At 47.0% G+C, this 11,366-nt stretch overlaps 3 protein-coding genes across 3 annotated transcripts; 1 reads left to right on the top strand and 2 right to left on the bottom strand.

The window, feature by feature from the left end:
- Positions 1–1,695: 1,695 nt before the first annotated feature.
- GL218_08521 (Mitochondrial acidic protein MAM33) lies at positions 1,696–2,640 on the top strand (the record flags this gene model as incomplete). Its single annotated transcript, XM_033585325.1, has 2 exons — positions 1,696–2,060; positions 2,121–2,640. The coding sequence occupies 2 exons, from the start codon at positions 1,696–1,698 to the stop codon at positions 2,638–2,640; spliced, it is 885 nt and encodes a 294-aa protein (XP_033440346.1).
- A 1,668-nt stretch (positions 2,641–4,308) lies between these two features.
- GL218_08520 (Endo-1,4-beta-xylanase A) lies at positions 4,309–4,962 on the bottom strand (the record flags this gene model as incomplete). Its single annotated transcript, XM_033585324.1, has 1 exon — positions 4,309–4,962. The coding sequence occupies one exon, from the start codon at positions 4,960–4,962 to the stop codon at positions 4,309–4,311; it is 654 nt and encodes a 217-aa protein (XP_033440347.1).
- A 4,365-nt stretch (positions 4,963–9,327) lies between these two features.
- GL218_08519 (uncharacterized protein) lies at positions 9,328–10,764 on the bottom strand (the record flags this gene model as incomplete). The annotated part of the gene is made up of 1 exon (XM_033585323.1): positions 9,328–10,764. One exon carries the CDS (start codon positions 10,762–10,764, stop codon positions 9,328–9,330), a length of 1,437 nt encoding a protein of 478 aa, XP_033440480.1.
- Positions 10,765–11,366: the final 602 nt, after the last annotated feature.

Below are 11,366 nucleotides of genomic sequence, written 5' to 3'. Positions count from 1 at the left end.
CTGGACCAAGCGGATCATCTACTCTCTCAGTTGAAGTTAGTGCACCTAACATAGCTGAACATGAGTGTCACTACAGATATGGGATCGCGATCGTTTGCAACGGAGATATGGGTTTGCAGTACCTGTTTTTAGACTATTTTGTTGCACGTGTGAAGGAAGCGGGTAGCCGAAAGGCCGTGGGATGCTTGTGGTTACTGTCAACTGCACCCCGGATCCGAGAGTTTCGAAGCCGCAAGCCTCTGTCTTCTCCCAGCCTACCGACCTCTTCGGCTATCTTCATGATAAATTAGATCGTCCTGCCCAGAACTAATAAATGTGTGACATCTCACAACTTTCCTGCTTTCTTTACGTTCGTCCCGATACGGCTACTTACTCAATGCATTGTCCTCTCTAAATTCATGCTATTTAAGACGAGTTCCATGACTTGTAATACGCCCTTTAAGCTAAACGCTTATCTATCCCAGACCGAAATGCTCGAGACGATTGGCTCATCTGGCTTCTTTAGTAATGGATGTAGATGAGTAGGAACTGTTTTTCCTCGCTCCTTTAGTTACCCGATTGGCCCGTCCAAGAAGGCAGAGGAAGCTATAACTTCGATGTGGGTCATACGTTGCAAAAATCACAGCAGAGAGTATCGAGCATTGTTGGAAGTGCAAAGTACGAGCTATTGCTAGTAGTATAAGTTGAAGCGCAGCGTACTTCAGTATGAAAGGAAAATGGCGTCGATCTCTGCCTCATACGATAGCTCACTACAGAACCGAATTTCAACTTACCGAGCTTTGCTTCGTCACGTAACTCTAGTATGTACCCCTATTTCTAGAGCCGGTTTGCATCACTTACGCAAGGCTAGGGATGTGTCAATACATTACTCACTTAAGGGCCTGCTATATCTGCGGCCATGAAGAAATTGTTCTAATTTCGGAAAAATCGTGCGCAATCGCAGCTTCGAGGGGCGTATTTGGGAGTTGTGGGCGTGATGTCGACAATAAATCTAGCAGAACTCGGTATAAATGCTGGAAATGCAAGGAGGAATCTGACTTGGTCTCACGAACGCAAACTGTACACGCCACAGCACCATAAGTTTAATAAGCAGAAAAAGAGAAATAAGGACAAATACATCAATGACAATATAAATTAGACTCAAACTCAGACTCAGACTCTTCTCGGTCGTAGTATAAGACTTGCATGCTAACCAACTACGAGTCTTAGGTCAAGTTTAGTCATGTATCAACGCTGTAGACATATATGTTGACTCGAATACAATGAGCTTGGTTTCTATTGCGCATTTGTTCCCTATATGATATAGGTTGATCTGTGTTATTTATGTAGTTCAGGGGTTAAACTTCTAACCATGATGCCCATTACCTGCATTTTATACAAAGGTACCTTATCTTAAGTACTTAAGATACCTTAGGTAATGAGGTACCTATCAAATGCATCTAATACCTAGCTGGGATCCACTATGAAAGCTTTATCCCCTGTTCCTGATACGTGCGGGGCTAAAGCTCGGGTCTCTTTTATCGCCATCGTCAAATAAAAATTTTGGAGCTTCTAGATCCAAAAAAAATTATTCAATATCAAGCTATCTTCCCCTCCAAAGTCCCAGTCGCAAAATTACAAAATTGTAATTTATATCTACGTCGCCATTCCATTCCTTCTTATTTACTTGATTCTATTCAGCACATTTGGTTGAAAATGATGTCTCTCAGAGCTGTTGCGCGCTCAGCGCCTCGTACATTTACTCGTCTTAGTTCTACAACCCTCAGATCATCAAGACTAGCTCAACCGAGTTCACTACTTAGGTCTTCATGGACACCTCTCAGATCATCTCAGTTCACCTCATCATTCTCCACATCGCAGTTCAGACAAGCACCCGCGGCAGAGGTGGATGAGGAACTGTCAGTTAAGCTCGAAAGCGAACTTCAGTTCGAAAATGAGATGAAGGAAGATGAGCAGCTCCCGGCAAGCGTCAAGGACTTCCTTGAGAACAGCCCATTCGAGCTGAAGGATGAGCCTGGGAAAGAAGACGTCTCCCTAGTTCGCAAATTTGGAAACGAAACGTGAGTCGCATCCTATAATATCGAATCGTATCTTTACAAGAGCTAACATCCCCGCTTCAGCATCACCGTCACATTCTCCATTTCAGATCTTGCCAATTACGAGCCCGACGACGTATTCAATGAGGAATCTGTTCTTGACGATGAAGATACCGAATCACCAGAAGTCAGGCGCACATCACCGGCGGAGGGCGAGGAAGCCCTTGAAGACGAGATCGACGGCAACGATGCGCCGGTACCTTGCCGACTGAACGTCGTAGTGGAGAAGCCGGGCAAAGGCGCACTTAACATCGAGGCGATGGCGCAGGATGGTCAGATCATCGTCGAGAACTTCTATTACTTTAAGGACGCCAAGCTGGCGCACGGTAAGACTGCTGAGCTCGCCCATGCCGCCCAGGACATGTACCCCGGCCCACCCTTCGGCAGTCTCGACGAAGACCTACAGATCCTCATGGAGCGCTACCTCGAGGAGCGCGGCGTCACCCAGGCCCTCGGCGTCTTCGTCCCCGACTACATGGACATCAAGGAGCAGCGTGAGTACCAGGCCTGGCTAAAGGACGTCAAGGAATTCATCGACGCTTAGACGGTTAGCGAGGATGGGTTAGGTACCTACCTAATGACGGAAGAGGGGCGGATAGATGAATGAGTAAAAATTAAAGAGAGGAGAAAAGGAATGACGCCTCTGATGTATTATGAAAAACCAACTCCACATGTATAATAAGAAATGACGGCTTTTAGGGAATCTCCGTAGGGGAGGATCATGTCTCAGGAATAACTACAAAAGATTTGTTGTATCCCTGGTTTCAAAGTGTCCCTCTCGTGTAATCTTTGACAATTAAATCTCTCCTGATTGATGCATCTCTCTTTCCAATATCTAATCTTTTGAACAAGAGTCACCACGTAATCGTTGTTGAATCTATGCGAACAGATATACCTAGGGAAAAGCTTGATTTATAATGGTCCCGACCTAATTGAACTATTTTTTCGAAAACACTTCTCGACTATCAATGCTATCAATCTAATAGAAGTATGTGGCAAAGCTATCAAGTATGTGATGGAAGTGGGAATGGAAATGGTGTAAAATAAGGTGTCATATCCTAATGACCTTCATAAACTATCTAATGCTCAATGATCAAGCGTCTAACAAATAGCATCATATATTCTAGGTACATCAAATTTAAGAGAACGCATAGTGCCTTGAACTATTCCATATAGTATTTGCAGTTGTATTATATTATATTGATATGTACCTACATATATAGCGGGCTTCCGCACATCTATGTAGCCTTCTAGGCCACGAAAGCCTTAACCTTCGAAGCTGTTAAAGGGTTGTCCAGCTGTAAGTTACGAAAGAGGCTCATGATACAATACCGATTTGTCTTATAGTACATACTATGGATCTCCACCCGTTGAGCCCTAATTCAGTGTTGTTTTACCATTTACTAGTACTACATTGAATGCGCCCCCTTTCTAGTTTTCAGAAAATGCTTAGGAACTAAGGCTAATAGATTCGAGTCAAGGTCTAAGGCTGAGAAGATGTCAATAGAAGTCATTATACTCATGTATCCTACATGGGATGTTGCTACTTGGAAAAGGGGGCCACGAAATAGATACTAGTAAAGAATGACTGTCTAGAAAGCGATTTGGATACTCCCATTATTAAAATAATACTACTACAGGTTGAAAGTTGAAATAAACATGACATTTACATGGATAGAAATGTATGTCAAGGCAAATAATCCATATACTCAACTTCCTAGACACCTAACTACACATATACGGGACGGGCCAACTATTTTACAGACCAAGTCCAAGTATAGTCAACTACCATGGGGACTTAATATAACACCTACAGATCCAGACTAACCAAGAGCGCGGGAAAATACGGTTAATATTGAATATATCCACTCAATCTCGAGGTAATACCGTCAAGCTGCAACTCATAGAACCCGGGAATACATGTACGGATCCCCAAGTAATTTACAATTTACAACACAATTAAACAGTTCACTCTCATTGGCACGAGCCACTCACGCATGTTTGTACGAAGACGGAATTATCGGTCATAACTCAATTTCCTAGCTGCAAAAGCCGAATACCAAGAAATATACATCCGAACTTAACGACAGGATAACGATATCGAGTAGCATACATCAGAAAGGCAAGAAAGCAAGCAAGCAAGCCGTGCGTTCCGCGAAGCCATATTTCCGCCTTTCCTACCAAGCAATCAACACGCTCACTCGCATATTCCTTAGGACTGCTCGACATTAATAGAGGCAGAACCGCTGCTCTGGTAGCCCTCAGTAGCCAGGATCTGGTAGTTGTGAGTTCCGAGCTTGAGGCCAGCCTTCTCCCAGGCGTCGAAGTGGTTCTTGATAGTGACGGAGCCGCCGACGCGCTTCTGCTGGCGGACGGACCAGAACTGGTAGAAGGTGGAGGTGCCATCGATGGAGGGCTGGTTGACGCGCTGGGTGCGGTAGACGTCGTAGACGCTGCCGTCGCTCTCGACCGAGCCCAGCTTCTGCGCCCCGCTCGACGGGTTGTACGTCCCGAACGACTCCACCACGTAGTACTCGATCAGCGGGTTCCGCGTCCACCCGTACACCGACAGGTAGCTGTTCACGTTGGCCCCGTTCCACGTCCCGTTGTACGTGATCACCCGCGTCGCTCCCGGGTTCCACCCCTTGCCCGCGACGAAGTTGCCCACGTTCGACCACGTCACGTCGTACGACCCGCCCGGCCCGTTGTTGTACGTCACCTGGCCTGCGCCGTCGGTCCAGAACGAGTAGAAGAAGCCGTTGTTGGTGCCAGTGCCGGCGGGGGTCGACCGCGTGATGAGGTCGAGAGGGGAGGCGATGGCCCCGGCGGCAGCCGCGAGGGCAACGAAGATGGATGAACCAAGCATGTTTGTTGTTGTTGTTGTTCAAACGGAAATTTTGATGAGCGGGATGAACTTGACTTGACTTGACTTGACTTGACCGAAGATGAAGATTTGTCTTTTTTAGCTCTTACTAAAGAAAGAAGAAGAAAAAAAAAAGAAGCTTCTTCAGGGTCTAATGATCGCCGCGACGGGACAAGATTGCTTATATACTTGGCGAGCCCCAGGTTATATATATATATATATATTATTTCCTGCGATCGGTTTAGCCAACAGCCAATAGTCATCAACAGCCCTCTCGCCCTCTCGTTGTGGAAAAAGGGGAATCACCAGTCCGTTCCTGGTACCCGAGAAGATGGGATTGGGATGGGAAGTTGGGGATTAGAATTAGCATGTTTGTCTGCGGCGATCATCGTGGGGAAAAGGCCAATTCTACCGGCAGCGGGCCAACTTGTTCGAACCGGGGGGGTCGAAAGGTCACGATCATTGACGTGATGGAACGCTAGCAGATTTTTGCCGGCGGATAAATCGTAAGCTTTTTATCCTGGGCGAGGCCCCCCCTTCCCCCTTACCCTGGGGCCGCGTTGCATGATGTTGGTTTCATGTTATATGCTATTTACGCGGACGGCGTCAACGACACGATCTAGACGTCCGATGAAAGAATTGAAGAAGCCTGGTTGGCTCATGCGGCTCCCCAACGCTAATATAAATCATGTCTGCATGTGGAAATAAACCGCTTTTTGCCGGTTTTCTCGGTAAAAGCAGGCTATGTTGTTCTGTTCTTCCCGCTTGGGGCTGGGCTGGAGTCGCCGCGGCGATGGCGATAGAACTGACGACGAAAACATCAATACTGAGGTCAGTAGTACCATAGTAATAAGATATAGCTGGTGGGCACGAATACGAAACCTCCGGTGTAGCAGTGTAGCAAATGTAGCGTGTAATTCGTTACGAGATCCCACCTAGACCCGTTCAAAAAGTCGTGGGGCTTCGATCAGAATCATTACCCTCTCATCTTTCTTCATGATGTGATCATGTCATACCAAGACATACGATATCAATGAATCTCGCCAACTGCAGAGTTCTTAATGCCGCGATGAGGCATTAAGATGAGAACTCTTGCTAGTGCTTGACGTGCCAACCTTTCCATCATACTTCTGTATGTAAGTGGTTTCCACTCTACTCAAGAAATATATTCTCGATTCAACTTCATTGAGTCCTAATAAACCATCATTGTGCTTTCGCGTCTTAGCATACCATAGCTGGTAGCAGCGATACGAGAAGATTGTAAAGCATTATGGACATAACATTGCTCGACTGAACTGATGTAATGCCATATAGTCGGCAATGCGACACGATAGTCTCTCCCTTTGCAATTTGTTAACGAAAGCTTCTAGGATGTGATAATATCGCCTTAGTCTTTCTGCAAGATTGCTCACTGACTAGAATGTGTCGCTGGAGACAACCTAGGATATATATATTCTCGATGGCGCATACGTTAGTAACAACCGAGTCGCCAAAGAACACACTTGGCTATCTAATATGCATAGACGGGCGATTCGGTCTTTATCACAGTCGAGAACCCGATCCGTCGTTCATGAAGAATAAGTTTCTCCACAGCGCAGTTGAAAATATAAATACCTAAAGACGACGAAGGTAGATAAGGCGGCAGAGAGACACCAGATTAGAACAGCATGATATTCACTCGAACATGTTCGCTTAGCTTACGCATGAAGAAGCCGGGGGGGGTATCATACTGTACACACCTACAACTACTCGTCGTGGGGGTACAGCATTAACAATACGAGGAACAATACGCGACGGTGTACGGATTACACAGAACCGGAACCGAAACCGAGAACAGCGTTAACGGGAGAAACGTCGCACATCGACTTATCGAAACACAACCATACCGCATGATATCACATTTAGATAAGGACGACGCTGCAATGTATGTATGTATCATCATAGATCTTTTTTACGCGCGTCTGGTCAGGGTCTGGGTAGGGGACCCTAGGGCTAAGCTCAGCTGAAAAAAAAAAAAAACGGTTTTCGTTCGAATGTTATCTCCGCTCAAGTTAAAGATGGACCAAATCTGGTGTATCTTTGGGAATGCATGTTCGAGAACTCCCAGGTTAGATCATTGGGGGGGAGAGAGGGGGGGAGGGACCCCCTGCAAGTTATCATTACCGCCCAGCTGATGCATCGTGACTAGTGACTATGTAGGTAGTGAACTAGTGACTAGCAATACATAAGGCAGCGGTGAGCGGAACGACTTAGTTTAAATTACGGTAGGGTACGTAAAGAAGAGAGATGAGAGAGGAGAGAGGTGAGAGGATAGATTACTAAACATGGTGATAGATAGGCTCCCCCCCCCTATATTGTCTAGACTTAGGGACCTAACCTAGATAGATGTATGTATGTACGGCACATGTCGTGCAACATGAATAAGTGGCAAAGCATATTTCTTGATTGAAATTGAGGTTGGTCAGGGTTGGTCAAGGTGGTCAAGGCAAGGTCAAGGATGATCCACTACCCAGGGAACCCAGCGAACTTCGTATGTAAAAGAGAAAGGGTGGGAATAAAAAAAAATAAAAAGATCCCGGATCGGGTTTCGAAAACCCACGTGGATGTAAATAAAGAATAAGCGACGAACCCAAAGCCCAACCCCATAAGAGCAACCGAACCCGAGATAATTCGTCAAAAAGTAATAATGGCGTCGGTAGTCTAAGAATCCAAGAAAGCCCATAAGGCGCCACAGAAAATAATAGCAGCGCCAAATATAATAATACACACTTGATAATGTTCGTATCACGACACCTTCTTGACGAATAGGATTCCTGCCGATAGAGTATCACTGCTTTTGAACAATCCCGCCCCTCCTCCTCCCCACAGACCGGGGGCTGTCTGTTATGGAAATAGGAAATAGGAAATAGTAGTTAAAGAATAAAAAGAAAAGAAAGAAAAACGCCGCGACATATATGAAGCACGTAAGTGATGCATAGCTCTTAATTTCATTTAATATAGCTTGTATTTTTTCTTTCTGCAGAAACCCGGTAAAGGCAGTTGTCGATGATACCTTGATTCCGGTATTATGAGTAACACTATAAGAGGATGCAATATTAGCATTAATATGCCAGGCGCAATATTGCAGTCAGAATAATGCTGTCATACAGTATTCCCGCCGTCTTTTCAAAAAAGAAAGCTACGCTACTTTTTTTTTTTCTTTTTTTCTTCTTTTCTTCTCTTTTCAAGTTAACCGTGCTTGAGAAGGGTTCGGTTGAAGAGTTTAGGTAAAAATCCTAATAAGTAAGTATCCTCCACTCATGTACGTAGGCACACGGTCACCGCTGTACCCTAGGAGCTCTTATGTCATCGTAAAAAATGGTGGTTTGGTGAGATTTTCTGTGCCGCAGAGCAGCAGCTTTCTCTGCAGTAGTCGTCTGGGTTCTGTCGTTTTTCGAAACCAACGTGTACGTACAGAACCGTCATTTTCGATCGCCCGATCGGGTGGACCAAACTATGCCGTTTCTTTTACTCCTACTTTCCTTCTAGCCATCGTTCCAGAAGGATGCAAGAGGAAACCGAACAGACGATTTAGAAAAGCGGCTGAAACTCTGCAATCCCATCTAGTCTCGTGATTTCCGTAGGGCTGTCAGAAGTACGTACAGTAAAGTAGATCGATTGATCGCCATTGCTCACAGTCTGACAGAAAATGGTCAGAATCGAAACAATGTTACCCACCACTGACACCGACACCACCACCACTTCGGTCCTCGCTTCACACCAAAACACATCAAAGCGTATCACCATACCTAAACCCGCTGCACCATCGACTGCACATTGACGACTTGTACAATAGACAATAGGCTATTCCGTGCCCTTGAGCCTCCCATCGCCATCTAAATCTCTCATTAAATGCAACGGCCCGTCCCGTTGCGGGCGGGTTGGTCCTTCGATTAAATAACGTAGTGTATCTATCCGGCCATCGTGAATCTGTTTAATTTGTACAAATTCTCATCGCGGATGTATGTAGTACCTATCGGCGCATCTTGGCGCCGAGGGAGCGAGAAGGGGGGGCCTGGTTCCGGATATGGCTCGGATGTTCCGCGGTTTGCTGCCCCTCTATCCTGGAAGTTTGGTACAGCCGGGAATAGAAAAAGTAAAGTCCTGTCGTGCACGAGGCTAGTAGATTGAGGTGACATGTCATTCAAGGAGCAGGGATGAAAGGGGAGGCCTGACGAGAACCGGTTATGCTGGACCTCGGATACAACAGCCGACAGGGTGACAACCAATACCTAGCTGCCACGGAAATGAGAAGTGAGTAGATCATCGAGGAGCAGGGATCAAAGGCATTAGATAATTACATTATAGTGGTTGCAGCCTCATCATTATTCAACCTATGATCCTATCAACCCACCTCGTCCACCCAACGTCGGCGCACAGCAGCCTCATCGAATCAACCGGTAAGCTCACAAAGAGTTCTTGCTTCATCGAGTCCGCCTTGGCCGGGAGTATCAGAGCTGTACCAAGGTTCCACGAACCGTGAGCCCGCCTAATTGCATCCGCCTTGGTTACGGGTACTCCCGGTATGTTCCATTCGACGTCCGCGCCGAAATGTCGCCATGTGTTGAATGCCAGCGCTTCGGGCATCCGTGGGTCATAATTCACTCCTACTAGCCGTGGGTCGGGCGCTTCGCATAGCATCGCGAGGCGCCGGCTGACGTATTCTTGGTCGACGGCGTCGATAGATGCTTTCACGAGCGGGACAAGACGAGCAAGTTCGCTGTCGTCGTCGCAAGCTGCAATTAATTGCGTCTTTAATGTCTTCGTAACAACTGGTAGGGCTGCATTGCCAAAGTAGTTCTCTGTAGCGCCCTTGAAGGCTCTCGTTCGCCAGTTCACCGAGTTCCATAGCATGGCGTTCCGTCTTGGTTCTACCCCAGGTAAGTTATTTTCGGCTGCCACGCGGGACTTCGTGATATGCGCAAAGGCGAGGGTAGCCAAGCTTGTGTAAGCCGACGGCGACTCCACCCCGCCATTTCGAGACCGAATCAGCTCTCGGAGTTCCTGCAGTCGCTCGTTCCTGAAAACGAAGATCTTGCCTATCTTCTCGATGTTTGCCATAGACGGCCCAGTCTTTAGGATTCGCGGTTGCGTTGGGCCGCTAAGGTCACGTAGCATCGTGTATTCCGGACATCGTTTTAGTAGAAGCTGGAATGTAGCACCGTTGTCGTTATGTATGGTAATTGGGCCTCTCTGGCCGCGATGATGTAACATCGGAAACGTCTGCTCGGAAGGCAAGTTAACTGGAGTGTTTCGAGTCTGAGCGGCAAAGCATTCCAGGAAGACGCGCAACGAGCCCCCATCCACCAACCCGTGATGTAAGAACATAGAAAGTAGTAGACCACCGGGCGGGAACTCTGCCTGTACCTTGGATACCGGTATCGAATCAAGGTTGGAGCTTACTATGCCCGAAACACCGAACCGGGAACCGACGAATGCGCCTGGTGGGAAACCGGCATCCTTCATTCGTGAGTATTCTTGTCGACTCGTTTCGCTCGCGGGGAGCACTTGGAAAGGAATATCTTGTAAAGGTGACCGGTGAAGTGAGACGCTACCGCTATTACTATTAGCCCGAAGCCTACCGGCGAAGACTGGTCGTTCTCTCGCTAGACGTTTGAGAGCAGATTCGATATGTCGAACTGCGTCGTGCCGCCGCTGATTATCGCACGGAAAGCATAGTACGACGCATATATAAACGCGAGGTGCGTTCTGGTTCCACACCGAAAGTGGTTCTTGCCAACCAAGATGGTCTTCCTTATCCAGCATTGGCAATGGCTGGCTCACTGCAGGAAGTGAACGTGTGCGTCTCGTAGTAGCATTGGCGAGTGGCTTGAGCGGCCGGTTTTGTAAGTTGCGACGTCGTGGCCGCGTAGTTGCTATATCTTCACCAATCGGTGACCGCCTTTTACGCATCGTGAACGGATAGCTTGCTTGTAAAGGCATGAGTGTGACTAGGTATGAGGCGCTAGCCTCTTGAAGATGAAGGGGGAAAGTATTTCACGTGGTACGTGCGAGTAAGTTTCTTTGGTGCTGGAGCTGGAGTATGAAGGAAGTATCAGAGTCTTGGGAGATATTCATGCGCTTGTCGATGAACTTTCTCATCGCGATAGTATAGCTCTGGGAGCCCCGAGGCATGATATCTCTAACTATGTATGAGCTGACGAAAACCAGGAGGGGCGATTAGCGAGAAGCAGAGCTAAGGTTGCGAGAGATGAAGATCTCTTAGACCCTTGCTAGCTGAGATCAAATTGCAGGTCAGGTAATAATACCCAGAAGAAGGCTGGACCACCCTGGTGAGAAGTTCATAAGCTGTTTCCACTGTTTCTAAAGACGTCAATGTTGGGCTGATTATTCCGTAAAAGGCTGGC

Source organism: Daldinia childiae (genome assembly GCF_008694065.1).
Source record: "Daldinia childiae strain JS-1345 chromosome Unknown Scaffold13, whole genome shotgun sequence".
Lineage (NCBI taxonomy): Eukaryota > Fungi > Ascomycota > Sordariomycetes > Xylariales > Hypoxylaceae > Daldinia > Daldinia childiae.
Note: the sequence above shows the minus strand (reverse complement) of the source record. Positions and strands in the feature narration are given on the sequence as shown.